Source organism: Macrosteles quadrilineatus, unplaced genomic scaffold (assembly GCF_028750875.1).
Source record: "Macrosteles quadrilineatus isolate MER2022 unplaced genomic scaffold, UCM_ALF_1.0 Scaffold_7__1_contigs__length_78375512, whole genome shotgun sequence".
Lineage (NCBI taxonomy): Eukaryota > Metazoa > Arthropoda > Insecta > Hemiptera > Cicadellidae > Macrosteles > Macrosteles quadrilineatus.
Genome location: NW_026542600.1, coordinates 65,426,044 through 65,446,067, shown reverse-complemented (window position 1 = coordinate 65,446,067; position 20,024 = coordinate 65,426,044). Strand labels below are relative to the sequence as shown.

The 20,024-nt window shown below is 34.3% G+C and overlaps 1 protein-coding gene across 2 annotated transcripts in view; it reads left to right on the top strand.

The window, feature by feature from the left end:
* The first annotated feature begins 292 nt into the window (after positions 1-292).
* Positions 293-20,024, top strand: part of LOC128997947 (histone-arginine methyltransferase CARMER) — a 40,378-nt gene continuing 20,646 nt past the window's right edge. Inside the window, exons 1-4 of one of the 2 annotated variants that reach the window (XM_054423796.1) lie at positions 293-560; positions 7,054-7,191; positions 9,897-9,997; positions 15,724-15,939. In XM_054423796.1, the coding sequence (XP_054279771.1) occupies positions 428-560; positions 7,054-7,191; positions 9,897-9,997; positions 15,724-15,939 (588 nt within the window). In that variant the 5' untranslated portion in view covers positions 293-427. The remainder of the gene's footprint in view (positions 561-7,053; positions 7,192-9,896; positions 9,998-15,723; positions 15,940-20,024) is intronic. The other variant, XM_054423795.1, reaches the window with a different exon arrangement.

Below are 20,024 nucleotides of genomic sequence, written 5' to 3'. Positions count from 1 at the left end.
TAACATGGCAGACAGGTGCTATGGGGATTAAACATCAAGGAACGCTCGAGTTTCGTTGAAGCCAGCCACGGCCACCTTTAACTACAGGCCGCGGCCTGGTGGAATTGGCAACGTCGCAAGTCACCGCAAGTGGTGTTGTTTAGTTTTGTGTTGTTGTTGAAGGCCGCGGCCTGGAGTTAAAGGTGACTATGAGCCAGCCCGCCGGTATCGGCTATCGGGATATTGCGATACGATATGTATTGGACACGACATCCGACATCTTCATCATAAAAAACAGCTTCATTCATTCATACACCACCAGCAGCATCAGCACCAGAGTTGTTCACAAGAAAAAAACAATTCTACCCAAACTAATACAAAACAAATACGAAACGGACGAAGTACACTTTGACTGTAAGTGTAAACTAAACTAAAGCCAAGCATCAAAATGGCGAAAGCGTTCAACTCAGTTGTTGTTTCACGTGTTGGAAATGATGGGGATTTATCGCCAAAATTTGAATTCCCAGTGACAGTGATAGTGGAATACGACCCTCAAGGACTTAGTGTTAAATTAAAAAGAGGTAACACTAAATTCATTATTTTTTGACGTATGACATGTGTTGGCTGTTCATGTTGTCGCTGTTAAGAGCCATAACTTGCAAGCTTTAAGTGCAACTAAAATGTTAATTTTTGTCAATTGGTTTGAGCTTTACCGACGCAAATTTTTATAAAATTGTCTTTAGGCCTAGTTGTCAAGTATTCAGTTTTTACTGGACAATATTTTTCATCATATTCCATGCTAACCTAGCAACCCTTTGTGAACGTTAAAGTTCGCTAGTTTTTACTAATAAATTAGAAGATTAGATCTTCTAAGTGTTGATACTGTTAATGAAGTAAAGTGTTAGAGAGGTCATATGCCTCTCCTTATTTTGATAACAATTTGAAGAGCTAGGCTAATTGCATATAAAACCCCAAGGCTAGCCTAGTAGCAAATAGGCTTCACGCCTAGCCTACTCAAATCTCAACCAATTGGTGGAACCCTTAACAATTTTCATGCTCTTTGAAAAGTAACAACTTTGATGGCCATCACTAATACAATTGTGGTTGAGTTAAAATAAGTCAGATAACATATTTTTAATTTTCAATAGAAATGGATTGTATTGTAACTTAACTTAAATTAGGAATAGGGCCTAAATAAAATGATTTTTGTTTACATTTTGTAATTTTTAGGTGAACGGGCCTAACTTGGTGTGTAAGGTATTAAGTAAGCACCTATGTATTTTATTTTTTATAGATGATTCTGGCTGATTACCCCAGATCAAGCTCATTAACCCCTCCCGTAGGCCTACGTGTGATCGATATAGGCCTATCCGCTTAGGCCTAAGTCTTTGGCGATAAAGGACAGGTGGCGGCGATATATCCGCTTATAGTTTTTGATGTTCCGGAAGGGAAGCGGATATATCTGCCTTCTCCTCAGACAGACTGGCAGGTGCTTGAGCAGTAACCAGATGTTTTGCGGTACCAAGGCGCCACTTTCCTGCTCTCTCCATGGCTGCGCTCTCTCTCGCACTCCCCCCTCTCTCACGTGCCTACCCTCTCCCGCTCCTCACCCTCTCCCCTCGCACCACCCACCTCTCCTACGCTCCCCCCTTGACGTTTCGCACTCAACACCACGTTGTCTTTAGGCCTATTTATTGTTTACATAACTTATTGTTCTTTATTTATTGCCTAACGTTGTCATGGTAATAACTTCAAAGACGGGTGGGGGATATATCCGCTGCTTTTCTACTCATCCGGGAACGGGTAGCGGATAAAAATAGGGGGTAAAAATAGAGGGGGGGGGGGTTTTAACTAGGTCCGCCTAGTTAAAAACGAGTAAAAAATTTTTTTGACAGTATGAAGTGTTTAGCCTATATTTGTTTAACAAAACAGATAGGCTATAAGGATAATTATTTTTATTTTTTCCTATCATTTATTCCGTTCTATGGCACGAACGCCTGTCCGGGAAGGGTTTAGTTAAGGTAAACCCTCTAGTAGTTGACACTTCAAGGATGGAAATATAATCATAAAGTTCTCAAATCAAAATTATCAATGGAATCTAGACAAAAATGTGTGATAAATAAACATTAGATTTTGTGTATTACACTAATGCGTAAATTTTTACCTACCGGTATTGAATTAAATGGACAAAATGATGATTTTAGCGAATTTCCCTATAGGGAAGTAGCTATTACCGTAGGTCTCATGGTAAGACTTAGGCCCGGGACCGATTTACTTTTTCATTTTGATGTCCCCAGAGGCCAAAAACACCATTCGTTCAAATTTTTATATATGTATATATATATATATATAGATTTATATATATATGTGTCCGTGAACACGATAACTTGAGTAGCTAATTTTTATCCGATTTTGATGAAATTTGGTTTGAAGGTGTAAGGCGGGATAAACTTGAATGAGTTCGCGATCCAGCATGATCGGACCATGGGAACAGGATTTTATGGGGGGTTTTATGGGGTAAAAATTGGTTTTTCTCACTTTTGATCCTCAAAACACAACATTTTCCAATTTTTCTCTAAACCTTCTTAAAGCGCTTAAAAAAACAAACAATTCAGTATATCAAAGTGTTTTTGTACGGTTATTGGTTACGGAGAAAACTAAACAAAATTTAAATTTAAAATTCCCATGTTATTCTTATGGAGAATATTGTAAAATGTTGTAGTTTGCTTGTTTATGGATATCTTTTGATCAAACTTGGCAAATATATTCATTTTATACTAAGCAATAATTATTTTACTTAAAACACACTATTTATTAGTTTCCTTGTAGCAGCAAACCTAGGTACTCGTTAACCCTCCGAGTGTCCATAGTTTAGGCCTTAATGTCCACCTATTTTTGGCCCCTTTGCAAGGTTTTATTAAAACGGATCTGAGAAGCTTAAAACAATGTTAATTCTAATGTTCTATATACCATTTTGTTTGGAAAATCATGGGCTTCAATATTATATATAAAACATAAGGAACATTTAAAAAAAAAAAAAATTTTTAGCTAAAAAAAAATATAATTTCAAAAATTTTCAAAAAAAAAATAAGTTCGCGCTCAATGAAATTGTATAAATTATAGGCCTATAAATATTTGAAAATAGCCACTTTGTTCTAAATTTAATGAGGATTACAAATATATAATCATATAGCGAGGTAAGTTATCAAATAAATAAGTTATGAGCGAAAAACGGATTTCAGTACATAGCGTTTAGCTAAGAATGCATAGCCTAACCATAGCTAGGAATCTGGCTGATAATTTACATCAATATCACTACCTACTTCTTCAGGATCATCAACCAGCACTTCAAAACCACTTAAATCTTCTTATAATGCACCACGTATATCACTACTTTTGATTTTTAACACTAAAACAATGATAAACGTAATAAAACACATCAGTCATCGGTCCGGGGGAACCTAGCTGTTTACAAATACACGCACGTCAGCTGTCTGCTACAATATTTTCGGAACTAAAATGAATAGCGCTTAGAGACAGACCTCTGGAGAAAGCTTAGAATATTACGGAAAGAACGATACCTAACTCGATCCAGTTCAATCCGATTCAGTCAGTCATAGAGCCTTCGCCGTAAACGATGTTTGTGCGTCTTAAAAGCGACGCGTGACCCTACACAAAGTGTGTTGTGCGTCGTTTTTATGACGCGTGACACTCGGAGGGTTAGACCTAATGTTATTTAAATAGATCAATTGAAAATCAATTCAGCCAAATGGAAATTTGCTTAGACGGCAGGTTTGCTGTGGCGGGGGTATTTAATTAGGTAACTTAATAATTCATTTATTTATACAAACGGCAAACGCCAATTTCCAAAAACATGCTTAACATTTTAGATAGGCCTATTTGTAATACTAAGAGACTAACTTAATGTTCAAATCAATAGTTAAATTTGAAATAGGCTACAACAGCAGTGATAATGACTTAGGTAAGTTTGATACAAAAGAACAAAAATGACCAATAAGAACAACACATTGATTAAATTATAACTAGAATCATTGTGTTTTAAAAATGAAAACTGTGACAATATTAATGTCTAAGAAAAATTAAAATTGAGAATTTACTAACAGTTTAAGCACATGTACTGTACCAGTTGTAGGTAGTTGACACATTAATTTTTGTATTTTACCAATAGCCTAGTTAACACCCAGCGTACCAGTAGGCCTAGTTGACACTTTGATTCTTTAAACCATTCTTATGACAGGCTACAATATATTTTCAGATTAGTAATAAATACAGAAACCATAACATTTAAAATTTATTATAAAGTATAAGTTAATAATCTGATTTGGCTTTGCGGCACTAGCCACTAATAATTTCCCTACTGTCACGTCTTCAACGGCCTTCTGTAATTTGATATTGGCTATAGAACGATATACTCCCCTTTGTAGGTGGCATTTTATCTTGTTAAATCATAAAACTGTGTAATGGGTTACGAATAATAGCCTATAGCCTAAGTTAGATCTTTTGGGTTTAGTTTAATCGTTAAATTATATGCCATTAAATGTCAAAAATAGCTTTAGGGCTAATATGAAAATAAGAGTTCAGGTCAACGCACCAAAAGTTGACAGGGTACATGTTCCAGTAGTCGACACTGCTGCTTACTCTAAAAAAAAGGAACTCTGGCTTATGTGTACCAAAAGTTGACAGGGTATGTTCCAGTAGTCGACACTGCTGTCAACTACTGGTCTGAAGCTTCTTAGGTTAAAACATTATAGGCTAACTGTTTAGGGTACTAAAATATCACATATATTCCTAAAGGTAATAGTGTTATCTATTATTACAAAACAATCTTTACACTGACTGCGCCAAAAGATGACACCCCTGAAATCTTCTGGAACAAGCTTGTGTTAGCTGTACCAATGGATGAAAGGCCTGGAAATCATTACCCATTAATCTTAAAAGTTAAAAAAGTAAGTTCTATTTTAGTAGTGGTAGTAAGCATCTAGATATTAATAATTATATATTATAAATCAACTAAGGAGGATTTATAAATAAAAATGGAGATGTCCGTTGGAAATAAATAATTGAAATAAATAAATAAGGAGGCTGAAATTAAGTAAATTATGTTTCAAATAAAGTTTTTATCAACCCTGTACCTTGTCCAAAGCCATAAGAAATCATAAGATGAGAGGCTTCAACGGACGGGTAGAGTGAACTTTGTAGCTCCAGCACCACATTTCAAACACATAGCTAACTTATTGTATATTGCAATACAAATGAAGGAAAATATCTGAGGTTTTTTTAAAGATATTGAACATAAAGGAACTTTAACTTGAACTCTTATTATTAGAGTTAGATTGGTAAAGTGTCAACTAGGCCTACTGCCTCGGTGTCAACTACTGTAACATTTACCATTTGAAGTGAAGGAGCTCGAGACAAGTAAAGTAGACATCGCCGGGGATGGCGGGAGGGGGCCGTGACTAGCGGCACGCACGTCTGACACGGCCGGCCCTCGACGAAGTGTCTAGCTGTAATGTTAGCTTCCGTCTGTGGCCCACTCTTTGTTGAATCTTCAGTCCATCAATACAGTCATTGTTATACAGTGCAACTAGCTCGCTACTACTAAGTTTGATAATGGGTCTTAAGGTAGCCGCTGAGATGCAATGTTCTAGCGTGAGTGGGTGATAACGGGACCATGCACAAGCCAAGTAGGCCCTACTACAAAGCAAAAGCGGAACCTGCAATCAAGAGAAATCAATCAATTTTACGTAAAATGCTGAGGAAACTATGCTAGCTAGACACAAAATGTACAGCAAATTGAATACTAGAAAAAGGAAAGGTTAACCATTGTGATTATTTATGATTAGACAACTGAGTGGATTTCATTTTTGCGTTAATCGCGCACCTAAGGCTCATGGAGTGCCTTTAAATCTTTAACATGAGAAGTTTGCTTTTTCCTGGAACTGGACAATTGAACCTCATACATATTGTAACCCACTTTACGGGTAATGACAAACGGCCTTTCTTATTTTGGCGACAATTTCGTTGCCACGGCGTTAGCTTTGGACGTTAAAATGTGAGTCCGTTTTAAGACTTGCTGGCCAAACGCATATTGTACATCCCGGCGTCGCAGATGATAATACTTTGCTTGAGATGAAAACACGTTTCGCAAGTTTCTCTGAGTTGCTTGGTATAGAGCCCAAGAAACGTTGCATTTGCTCGTGATGTAATTCATCAGGAGTTATTTCACCCCCGTCATTAGCAACCTCAAAAAACTGACCACGTATTACCTCAGGCACCCTTAACTCCCGACCATAACACAACATGGTGGGTGTGTACTTGGTAGACTCGTGCACAATTACTTTCAAATTACCGTCCCAGGTTTGTTGCGCCACCAGGGTTTTAATCACCAGGTTGCGTCTCTCAATAGGGTTGGACTGGGGACTGTAGCCTATGGGGCTCTGATTTCCAAACTTCAATTTTAGTTCATAAAAAGCTGCTGACAAACAAGCATCAATATCTGAATACCAAGTTGGTAAAGATCTGAGGTTTGTGAGCTCAGTACTTGCCAGGAAGGCTTGTTGCAGTTACCACGGGTCAGAATTGAGATGGGGAAAAAGGCCTTTTCCTACTATGGACCCTAGGTTTACAATACTGCCAATAAGAGTAAAAAAAATAAAAGGAAGAGTTTCAAAGTGTTTTGGTGTTGTGTATTGAGCTAGGGCAGATGCACGGTTGAAGATGAAATGTCACATAGACTGACTAGGCCTACATTGTTTTCAGTTTTTGGAGATTAATTTTCTGTCAATTGTATTTTTCGTACAATTGCAAAATTATTTTTGCTATGTTGTAGGGAGATTAATTAAGCACTACATATGCCTATTATACAGTAAATTAGTATGAAGGCTATACTGCTGGTCTAAGTGGAACGATATATTGGAATGGGAATGTGTTGGAGCCAGAAAAGACCCTACAAGTATTTCTATGATGATTCCGATCTTTAGTCTATTATAAAAATAAGAGAGTTTTAAACACTTTAATTTTCTGTAACGAACTACTGTACTATTTTTTTTTCAGACTCAAATAATGGTAGAAGTGACGATGTGTATGAGTTTCCTGTGCATAGACTGTCTGAATGTGCTCGGATAGGAACCAAGTCATATATATTCAATAATGAAAGTGAAAGTCTGTGCCTCAGGTTTCGAGAAGTACCAGGTAAGCCTTAAATCTTCAAATTGTTCAGATATTGGTTCATCTATGAGTGGGGAATTGTTGTTCAGGGCTAAGGCTATTTATTAATTTATAAATTATAAATTAATTAAGCGTAGTGTAATTAAGGCTATTTATAAGGGGTTAACGTATACATTTTATATAGGCCATCAAAAGTGTATAACCTTGTCTGTCTCTTGTAGCTATTAAATGTATTTTTACAACATGCGAGAATGCATTACCTTATATAGGCCTACTAATGAAAAAGCATTAAATTATTAAACATTTATCTTAGTCTGTCAAAAAAATTAGTAGAATATTTTCAATTAAATTGAATATTTAAATGGTTTTCAGGATCCCAACCAAAACAAAACAAATTTCTTTTTGGACACACCTCCAAAGGGATTATTGTATAAAATTGTCAATTTAACTGTCAATGAAATTTTTACTATTCAAGATTATATACTTGACAATGTATATTACATTTCTGTCTCTAATTGCAATAAAGGATTATTATTCTTATCTAAGCCAATGTATATTTTATTGGCTTTATCCTGTTTAGTGCCTAACGGTGTGTCTAGAGTGCAAGCCGATTAAGATTCTCTGCCGCAGGAATGGCATTTACATTTAAACAGAATGGGCCATAAGTGGCTGCCGGTAGCCGAGCCCACAAGCAGGCACCTGCTTACTGGAATGAGTTCTTCATTCTGGTTTCAGATTCAGATAGTTCTCGTACGCATACTACTTAATTAAATACAATTGGTTTTTATAGTAAAATATTTATTTTGTCATCCTTACCTTAGGGTTACCACTAAACGCTCTTTGGGAAAAATGCTTTGCTTATGTAGGTCGTTTATTGAGGATTTTTTAAATAGGCCTAATCGCAATTTAAAACTAAATGAAAATAAAACTAAATGTGTCACATTCAAAACAAAACAAAAACAATTCCATTCTAATATTGAAGTAAAAAACCAACCAATTGAAATAACAGAACCGTAAATAATAACCGTAAGGTTCCTTGACCTGACATTCTACAGTAACTTGTGTTTGGACCAACATTCTAAACTTGTTTTAAATGAAATAACCTCCGGTCTCTTTTTGGATTTTAAAAATGTCTAAACTATGCAGTATTGAAGTTTTAAAAATGATTTAATTTTCCCATATTCAATCTCATACATCTTATGGCATATGTGTATATGGAGCCACCTCAAAATCAAATCTAGACAAAACTTTGACGATACAGAAGAATTTGATCAGAGCTTTGTTAAAAATGAACAACGATGATTCTGCAAAAGAACACTAAACATTTAAGAACCCTCTCTGTTTATGGTTTATATGTTCTTGACTGTATTATGTTTGTAAAAAAGAATTCAATCCACCAATTAAATAAAACAAGCATAACTACAATACATGTAACAAAAAATAACTTGGAAAATGGAATTGCAAATAATAAATTATGGCTCTTAAAAAAAAGACTGTCAATGCAGGATATGAATTTTTTAGTAAATTCCTTTACAAAATTAAAATAACAAAAACCCAAAATTTTTAAAAAACGCCTTAAGAAATATTTGATGTAAGTTGCCTCTCGTTATACTCTGTAGATGAATTGAAAATGGCTTTATCTTAGTATCAAAAACATTAGTTTTTAATTGATTTGACACTATTCATGTACAACCATGTATACTTATGAATACTCAGTTCAGATCCACCCTGAAGACCTGGTTAAAAACAAAAAAATTTTTTTCTATAGAATGTTATTTAAATTTATTCAGCATTGCCTCCAGGATTGATTTAAGACAATATAAAATAGGTTACGTACCTTTACGTCGTCAATCCTAGGTTAGTCTTTTTAGCAGCGACTAGTTTCGAAACTGACGTTTCATTTTCAAGCCTTGTCAAACATAAAATTACTTGAACTTGAATTACTTGAATTTGTGTACTTTGACGACGACATTATGTTCAAGTAATTTTATGTTTGACAAGGCTTGAAAATGAAACGTCAGTTTCGAAACTAGTCGCTGCTAAAAAGACTAACCTAGGATTGACGACGTAAAGGTACGTAACCTATTTTATATTGTTATTTAAATAGGGACGTTAAGTTAGATTAATAATTTAGTAAGACATTTTTTGTTATTTCTTAGTTTTAGTATATCCTGTATATGACTTTATGTCCTGTCAAAAAATGATGTAATGACATGTAGTAAATAAATAAATAAATAAATAAATAAATAAATAAATAAATAGGTACAGATTCTTGACTATGACTAGTTTCTTAGAATACGATGTTCAATTTTAGTAATCAGTTTTGGGCTCCATTCAAATATACAAATAACTGTGCTCAATCAATTTTAGCTATGGTAAAAGAGATATATAGGCCTAATATCATGAACACCATTTTTCACTGGTTGTAACCCCACAACAGTTTCAGATAGTTGTATGTGTTAATTCCTATTCCTAGTCAGTATCAGGCTAACTGAGTCAGTACTGACGGCATATTTCCTACCTCCACTGTGGCTACCAACAACATATCTGACTCGGGTAACCATGTGCTGAAAATCTGAACCTGGATTGGCGTGCATTTTGGATGTACCGCTAGTCTACAAGCAGATGTGGGGAAATATGTTCTTAATCTGCTTCAGTGATTGCAAACTATAATGAGACTTTAAACTTAATCCAGGAGTTTTGGATATATATTTGACTATTTGTTGTAGATGCAAACCGTTTTCATTCTCTTATTAGTGAAACTAAACTTGGGAAGAATTCTGTTTTTTCCGAAAGAACTGATGATTCTTCTGCCGTCCAGTATTTCCAGGTATTTAAACTTTCTTGTTTACATCTAAACCCTTCAGCTGCTAACAAATGTGCCACTTTCTAAACAAGTACACCCAAGTAAAATAACTGCATGCGTGAAACGTCGTTTAAATGGTACCTACATGGTAATGTACAAAACAATCACCCGTTACCTTAACTTTCCTGTTAGGCCTATTTTACTTCTTCCAGGTAATCCTAAAAGAAGGGGTGTGCTAGTAACTTATTTATGGGTCGAGGGTCAAGTCGAGTTTACAAAAAACTCATGATTTTAATTTTTTTTTTTTGTAGTGTACCTATTTGTATGGTGAAGTGACATGCATTATTGCTTCATATTGCTTGAAAATATCAAAATATATCGCCCCAAAACGATAAAATAGGCACTTTATGGTAGGTATGTACAAAACAATTCCAAATAAAGCTAACAATAAACGTTAGTTTCATGTACCGTACAAATATTTGTACTTAGGTACACTTATAGACATTTGGCATACATATTGAATGCTGTTTACATTTATGCTTTAAAACTGCATTAGCATAAATTAATTCAATCAAAAAATGTGTTGTAGTTATTAGTCTTAACCTTTAAACCACATTCTTATAAATCTAAAACAGTATATATTTTATATTAGCCTATTTTATATTAGCCCATACATCCCCTGATTATAGTGCAATGTTTGTTATTAGTGATGCCTGATTCTACTCTCGTACTCTACCCTAGCTGCTGTCTTCACTCAAACATAAAATTTTGCAATATTCTACGTATGAACAAAAGCACGGGATTATTGTTTGACTTAACAAACTTATTTTCCGATGCTGTAAAAGGAACTGTTTGTTGGCTAAGTCTACTATTTAACCAAACAAAATTGATCCATGTCGTTTTTTTTTTTTGGAAAGTAAAACAGTCTACAGTATCCCTGTATCTCAAAAAACAATATCTCTGTTTTGTTTACTTTATGTTTGTTTATACAGTATGTTGTTACTACTTTTCACAATGGCAACAGCAAATAAATTATATTGCGCAGACCAAAAAACTGTTCCACGTCCTAACCTCAAAAATATGCTTTTGTCATTTATTTCTCTCTTCATTTACATTTGAGTCTAGCAGAGTATTTAAATACTCGCTCGAAAACACTTGAGTACTCGCACACCCCTTCCTAAAAGTATTATGAACAGCATTTATTTGGTGTCAATTAGTAATGATTAGGGAGAAATACCTGAAATACTATTTTAATATTTATGCATTTTATCCATAGTATTAGGAACTCTATCCTTATTTTGGAATTTATATCTTGACCTACGATTCATTGAAAAGTATTGCTGTTTCAGGATTGATGAATAATTCTTATGTTATGGTAAAAAAAAATCAAAATCAAACGTTGCTCAATAGATATGAAAAAATAACTGTACAGGAACTTATTTTCTATTTTATTTATTGCTTCTTTTTTAAGTAGGCCTAATCCATAATTTATAAATCTCAGGAACACAATATGCCAAATATGTTTACTTGCAGATGATTAGTTTACACCTCAAATAGAAAGTAATATAGTACTCCCGATCTAAAAGTTTACATTTAGATGTGACAAAGAGATACACCTATGAGAGAGTGTACAACTTGAACTGCACCTAGCTAGATTGAGGCTGCCATATACCTTACTTTCCTGCCTTGCACCTGACTTTTTGATGATTTTTGAAAACAGATTTTATGATTGATTTTTTATGATTCGCAATGAGGGAAATATTATTGTTTTAGTTCTCATTATGATTCATCTTTAGTACAGAATTTGTTATTGTAGCGGCTGCAGGATCCGCACAGTGGGTTGTTTTTGTTTGTTTTGTTTTTCTCGGAAAATAATAAATCTCATACTTTTTTTTTACCTACAATTCGCATACAATTATTTTACTTTTACTTCATGGAGGATATTAATGTCTTTAGCGACAGCTACAGGCACATTGAGTGTACAACAATAGAATACTTAAATGACATAGGATTAGCTTTTAGCAAAGATAAAAGCTTTTTAAACATTTTCTACATGAATATTCGAAGTTACAATAAAAACTTTGAGTTACTTCTTATCTTGCTTCAATCAGTAGTTTTAAAGTTTGATATTATTGCGCTGGGGGAAACGTGGTATGGGGGTGTTGGGGAGGGGATGCATTTAGAGGGGTATAAAATGTTTCGCACTACTAAAGGGAAAAATCAAAATGATGGGGTTTTGATGTATGTGAGTGAGAGAGTGAATGTGTGTGAATGTAATGAACTGGAGCTGGGCGACGTGTACGGGTTGACCTTAGACTATGTTTATCAAGATAAGCGGTGTAATCTGCTATCTGTGTACAGGACTCACGACAGTGACTTGGACAATTTTACTTACGCTCTCGAAAAATACTACGAAAACAAAAACAATCAAAAAACCTATTTTTTAATAGGTGACATCAATGCGAATCTGCTGGAAACTGACAACAAGACAGAGCGTTATTTGGATGTCTTGTATGAATATGGTTTTATGAATGGTATAAATGTACCGACTAGAGAGGTAGGCGATAGTAAGACATCCATTGACCATATTTTTATAAGTCACCACGACTTTACTGCACTACGAACTGCTGTTGCGAGGACTGAGATAACTGACCATTACAGTGTTTGTCTACAGATTAACTTCTCCAACAAAACAGAACATACATTACAGGAACTTCACACCTACATAAACAAAACGGAACTGAGTGCACACATAAAAGAATGCGACTGGACAGACATTGTACAGGCAAATGACACAAATACATGTTCAAATATCATGATTTCAAAAATTCAAGATCTTGTTAGCATGTCAACAAAAACTATTAAAAAACCAAACTCTAAACTCAGGAAATTAAAGCCATGGATCACACATGACCTGGTTATTAAAATTAGAGAAAGAGATAAACTTAGTAAACAGATCAAAAAACAACCTTTTAATACAGTTTTGATTGATAATTTCAAAAGATTAAAAAATGAACTAAATAAAAATATTAGGGAAACCAAAAATAATTATTATAGGGAAAAAATTTTGGGGTATAAAGATAATCCGAAAAAGTTTTGGGGGGTTTTGAATGAATTGGCGGGTAGAAGCACTAAACATGACATTTTCCCACTTTCTCAATTCACATTAAACAAACCATACGCAAACACTGACGACGATTTGAGACCACTGGTGGCCAACGAATTCAACGCCTATTTTACCCAAGTTGGTTCAAACATGGCAGCTAGAATTGATTCGAGTGGTCCACCTGTGGTACACGACTCTGACTATGCTGTTGACTCCGTCCTCACACTGCACACTGTTACTGAACTTGAACTGTACGGCTACGTCACCAGACTGAGAGGAGGCTCAGCTCCAGGGTATGATTGTGTATCAGCTGATTTACTCAAGGACAACTGGGATTCAATAAAACAGCCACTTTTACACATCACTAACATGAGTATCCGGAGGGGAGTTTACCCCGACGCCTACAAAATCGCTAAGGTTGTTCCTCTATTCAAGTCAGGAGACTGCTCTAAGACTTCGAACTTTAGGCCGATCTCATTGCTGAGTGTATTTACCAAGGTTTTGGAAAAAATAATTAAAGACCAGTTAACTAATTACCTTAATCATTATAACATTTTAACTTCACGTCAATTTGGATTTAGGAAATCGAAGAATATCTCTGACGCCTTGTTTGAAGTTAACAAAGATATTAATTTAGCTGTCAATAAAGGAAACAAGGTCGTGCTGGTATTTTTTGATTTAGCTAAAGCCTTCGACTCTGTCGACAGATCAATACTATTAAAGAAAATGGAGTTAATTGGAATAAAAAACATTTCATTAGCATGGTTTAAATCATATTTTTTAGATAGAAAACAATTTGTAGTCATAAATGGAGTTCAGAGCAATTTAGCTGAAGTAGACTATGGTGTAGTTCAAGGAAGTACCCTTGGTCCTTTATTATTTCTAATATATATAAATAATCTAGTTAAAATCGACATTGAAGGGAAGTTTTATCTCTTCGCAGATGACACTCTAGTATTATTTGAAGGTAAAGACTGGGAAACAGTTTTCAACCTCGCAGAAAGAGGTATTTCAAAAATTAAAAAATGGTTTGATCAAAATGTTTTGACACTCAATGTAGATAAAACTAAATTCATGCCAATCGCTTTTAGTCATCGTGGTGACACACTCATCAATGAGTTAAAAATTCATTCTTGTCCAAATTTTGATCCGGCTTGTGACTGTCCAGTGATAGATAGAGTGCAAAAATATAAATACCTTGGCGTAATTATTGATTATAAACTTTCATGGGCAGATCACGTATCATATCTAAATAATAAACTAAGAAAATATATCTATGCTTTTAACCAGTTACAGCAGATTTTGGAGTTTGAAGAAATCAGAATTGCATATTTTGCTTACGTGCAGTCCCTACTTGACGGAGGAATAATAGCCTGGGGCTGTGCATATGGTTATATTTTAAAGCCATTAATTATCACCCAAAAAGCGATAATAAAAGCAGCCTTAGGCAGGAATCGGCGCTACCCTTCGGATGCTCTCTTCAATGAAATGAACGTTCTTGACATCAGACAATTATTTATTCGAACCATGACTATTTACATATTCAAACACTCGAATGAAATTTTTGAAAGAGTAACACACGAATACAGAACCAGACATGCACTAGGTGGAGGAATTTATTTACCGAGACTAAATAGAACTTACTCTACAACAAATTGCTACTATGTTGCTCACATTATCTACAACAATCTGCCCTACAACTTACGCGAAAACTATTTTGGACCACTGGTCAAATACAAAAAACAAATTACCCTATGGCTACAAAGCATTGGGAGATCAACTGCTCAAAATTTACTGATCTCAACCTACAGACAATGAACAACCTACAGGCAACAAATTTACACTCACATCAGCTGATAGAGTGAAAGAACGATTGTATGCAAGCACGTATGTGAGCTGTTCCCGATTCTGCGCCACAGGGACAGAGCATTGACAGCCCTAGGGCTACCAGCCGCCTGTTGGTGTCGGAGTGAGTGCAGCAGTGTGGTGAGTGTGCGTGTGCCTGTGTGTGTGTGTGTGTGTGTGTGTGTGTGTGGGTGTGCGCGCGCGTGTTCGGTGTGCTTGGGAAGTACAGTAGCAGGTTATCTTTTGGGGGTAGGGTAGGGGGGAGGTGGGGGGGCACCATTCGCTCAGTCCTCCAGCGCAACTTTCAACTTTTAACTTGTTCAAATTTCCTTTTTTCATAATTTAAAAAAAAAATCTCTAATAATATAACGACTCTCTCCCACTCACAGGATTAAATTATCTTTTGTGGGGGATAATTTCGCTTGATTTTAAAAAGCTTTTATAGAAAATTAAATATAACCTAGAAAAATAAATAATATTGTAAATATTTTTGTACAGGGATCATAATATTATGTTATGTCTGTTTTTTGCGAAATAAATGATATTTTGATTTTGATTTTGATTTTTTTGACTTTCTCTATGCATCTATTCAGCACTCATCCAAATACTGTACCCTCAACTTGATCATATCCTTTCTCAGCCTCAAATTTTAAATATTTTTAATATTAGGGAATGAATCAACTAAGCCTGTCAATAAATAATATGTTTATAGTTTTTTAATTCAAATAAACTTATTGCACTAAGCTACCAGTACTCATTATTTAAGTACTCTGCTAACCAAGCTGCATTATGATTTCAGTTTTATGGATATCTATCACAACAACAGAACATGTTACAAGATTACGTCCGAACTAGCACGTACCAGAGGGCAGTACTCGCCAACTCGGACGACTTTAGGGATAAGGTAGTCTTAGATGTCGGGGCAGGTTCAGGCATCCTGTCCTTCTTTGCTGTGCAAGCAGGAGCCAAGAGGGTATATGCTGTGGAGGCAAGCTCAATGGCTCTTCATGCAGAGGTAATAGCTGTTTGATATTACAAAAAGAGAACAATTAATTAGTTTTTTTTTTTTACCGAATTTCCCTATAAGGAAGTAGTTGTTACCGTACGTGGCACGGTAAGACCAAGTTCCAGAACCGATTTACTTTTTCATTTTGATGTCCCCAGAGACCAACAATCATATTTTCAAATTCATATGTTTATATATACAGTGTGGTTGAAAAGTCCCGGAACTGTGTAATATATTTTTTACCAATATAGATAAAGTAATCAATAATAGTATCAATAATAGTTGGTATATCAATAATAGTCATAATTTTGTACTCTTTTAAGCTATTATCACTTTTTTATCCTTTTAGGGGACTGTGACTGCCTATTTTATATAATGTTAACTATTTGCTATATATATAGAGAGAACTATAAAAGATAGAGCCTTATTTTTTTATTTATTTTAAAGGTCAAATGTTTGTCTAGTTCCTCATAGGAGGTTTTAAAAATATATTTACTTTAAGTGTTCTTTTTGGAACTTTAAAAGATTAACTATTTTTTTCATAGAAAATTTGTAATTAAAAATTGTTTATAAAAACTTGTGGGTTGCATCAATCAAAATATTTCTGGTAGGAACTAGGCCAGTATGTTATGTATAAAATATGTGGTAAAAATTTGGATACTCTAAGTCTAAAGATAGGTGAGAAAAGTAACATCAAAGTTATGGAAAACTAACATTCATAGTGAATGATTAAAAGTAGTCCCAGTCGTACTGTAATCCACTGAATTTTTTTCAAATTTTATATAATTTTTTCAGTCACAGTCCCCTTAAGGGGGACAGCCCATGCGGAGTCAGACAAAATTCTTAAATAGCAGCATAGGTCGAGTTTGGTTGCAAATTAAAGTTCTTTATTAGTAGTTCTAATTAACAACTGGGTAAAAATGGCAATCGTTCAAAGATTATAATGGCAGATTCAAGAAATAATTTGAACAGCTGCCATTTTTGACTCGGTTGTCTGTTTGAGTCCAGATTTGCGGCAATGTATTTTACTAAATAAGACCTGGCAAAAGGAAAGTTGCTTAGTCTGCAGATTTGCTGCGGTGGAGGTAAATGATGTTTTATGAATAATTGGTGTATGCAATAAACTTGGTGTACCGTGGTCCCTTGGTAATCTGGTAGGTAAGGGGCCAGTTGGATGTTTTATCATCCATATTTTTTTTTCTTTTAATGCAGTTGACCAAGTTAACATATCACAATTATTTTATAATGCTGTCAATATTACCAGGCATTTGGGGCAGTACAACATCACAATATCAAAAAGTACATTTAGTTCAAAACTATGCTACACAGTGACGCTACTTACAAGATGCAAGATTCAAAGCATAGATTGACAAAACATTGTATTTACTATGTTGTCAATAATTTTGTTCTTGTGGAGTAAACCATTACCAGCTCCTCGTCAAACGAGGTTTACTTGAATCTTGTCTGCATTTGTGTTGTAAGCAGATGTGTCGGTACCTCAATAAGAAGATCCTCAATAACAAGTGGTGCTAGAAAGCAAGTTTCATTTTCAAATACCCTTGATTTTATATTGCCCTTAAATGCATGTAACTGCAAACCTCTATAAAGAGTCAACCTTGCTTGATAACAAGTCATATTTCATCATCCCCATAAGAGTCTTCTTATCAAGGTTATACTGTATTATCAACACAAACATAAGATTCAACTGGATGATAGTAAATTTAATTATGTGCACACACTTAAGTGGGCTCGGGACCGCAGCGACATTGTCCGCTACTTATCAGATTATAAAAGAATTTAAAAGAAATAAGGAAGGAATGTTTAGTAAAATAAATGTAAACATAGTTATACCAGATGCTCAAGATTTATATTCCTATGCGAGGGAAGTACAGAGTAAATATCTGCCATTGTAGGACAAACTTCAACTTCACTTGTCTATGGCAAATGATGATTAAAATTGTACAAAAATCTTTATTCGATCCTTACTAATATATACAATTTTCTCTTTTAATTTGGCATTCTTAAGTCCCGCCTGTGGCAACATTATCATAGAAATGACCCGTTGGGGAAGCAAGCTGGTCTAGTGGTAGAGTGCAGGACATCGGTCCCCGAGGTCTCGAGTTAAGAACAATCTGACCTAAGTAATAATGTTGTGACCCTCTAGGACTAGCCTGAAGTTATCTTCAGGCTATTCCTAGAGGGTCACAACATCATTACTTTACACATTAGTCATCGTTTTAATCATCGTTTTACACATTAGTATTAGTGTAAAACGGTCTTAGAGTAAAGCCTAGGGTTTCTAGGATATGAATGTGAGACAGAAATAAACATCTAAGTAAAGCATATACACATAGCCTAATGCAAAAATTAGTCTAATGTTATTTTAGAAAATATTATTTACTTGTAATTTCTTAAATATGTTATGTCAATGGATATAATATAACCTGATTTATGTTAAATAAAACCAAAGTATTCATTAAAAAAATTAAATAAAGCATTTCTGTGATTTATTAAAATAACATTTGCATTCTAAGGTACTCTCTTTTTTACAATAATTAGCCTATCTCTTTAAAACTGTGAAGAACTGTTACAGTATTTCTTGACTAAATATACAGTACTTTTTTTAAAACTTGCCGCTCATATCACTTTAATGACCTACCATTACTTTAAGATTACAATTCTTAGTTACTAAAAAAGTTACTAAAAAAAGTTTTTTGTTGTGGCAGCTGACTGTTGGATATTACAGGTTTTATAGTCCACCAAAAGAAGTTGCCATTTGTTAAGTATTTTCTGGCATTTATGTGTTTTGAGAGCCTATCTAATTGTATAAAGTGTTTTTATTAAATAATGTAAATGTAACTATCTAATTATTAAATTAACTATCTAATTGATAAATATAAAACTAATAGATTAGGTAAAAAAGATAACCATTTGCCATTTGCCATTTCAAGGGGATAAAATCATAGTGTAGTTTCTCTTGATATACATTGGCTTAATGTGTAATTTATGTACACACTCAAACCCATTACCTACTTATTTACTCGAATTTGATAAAATTGGGATTGTTATAAATTGCCATTCAGCTAACTGTTATTGATGTAGTTTTTATCGAAAGTTGATTTATATTACTTAGGTAGTGTTAAAAATATTTACCAAAGTGATATTTATAGGTTGGTGCCACTTGGTAAGACATCAAGGAAATATGTTAATAACATTATTTGTATGTGTATTTTTTAGAGGTTGGTCATGCTCACTGAAGTAAACAAATGATCTTTAACTCTCTTAAAATTGTGTGTCTACAATATTGACAGGGAGTGATGATATAAAAATCAATAGCTCTTTACACCCTTTGTCTTGTTTTTGGGGTGGTACCATCCATTCAAATTCATATATATATATATATGTCCGTTAGCACAAAAACTCAAGCAAAAATTATCGGATTTTGATGAAATTTGGTGTAAACCTACATTTATTTGAACAACCAGCATGATTGGACTATAGGAATGCGGGTTTATAAGGGATTTTATGGGGTAGAAATGGGGTTTTCCTATTTTTTACCCTAAAACATACAATTTTGCAATTTGTTTCCTAACCATTTTGTAGAGCTCAGAAAAACAAATAATTAATTTAGTATGATGAAGCGTTATTGTATGACTAATGGTAAAAAAAAAATTACAAAAAAGTATTAATTTTAAATTTAAATTCAAATTCAAAATAAAACACCTTAATTATTATCTTCAATGTAGCAGCAAACCTAAGTACTCATTAAAATTAATTATATTTAAATAGGAATTAAATCTGACAATTTTAAGGGAATAACTTAGTTGAATTCCAGCCAAGTAAATGGAAATTAGTCTTCTTATTCCTTTTTTCAGTTTGCCATTTCCCCCAAATTTAAGGTCCAATTTTAGAGTTGTAGTCCAGTGGATTAAAAGAAGGCACAGTTTTTTGATTTAGCAGAATTTCAGAGCTAGGGTCTTCATTCATAGGTTTGGAGCCAATCAGCTGTCCTAGGATGATCAGTAGGTTTGCTTTGGTTTTGAAAAATATTCACACAATTTAAACAGTTTTTTTAGGACTCCCGCAAAAGAGGC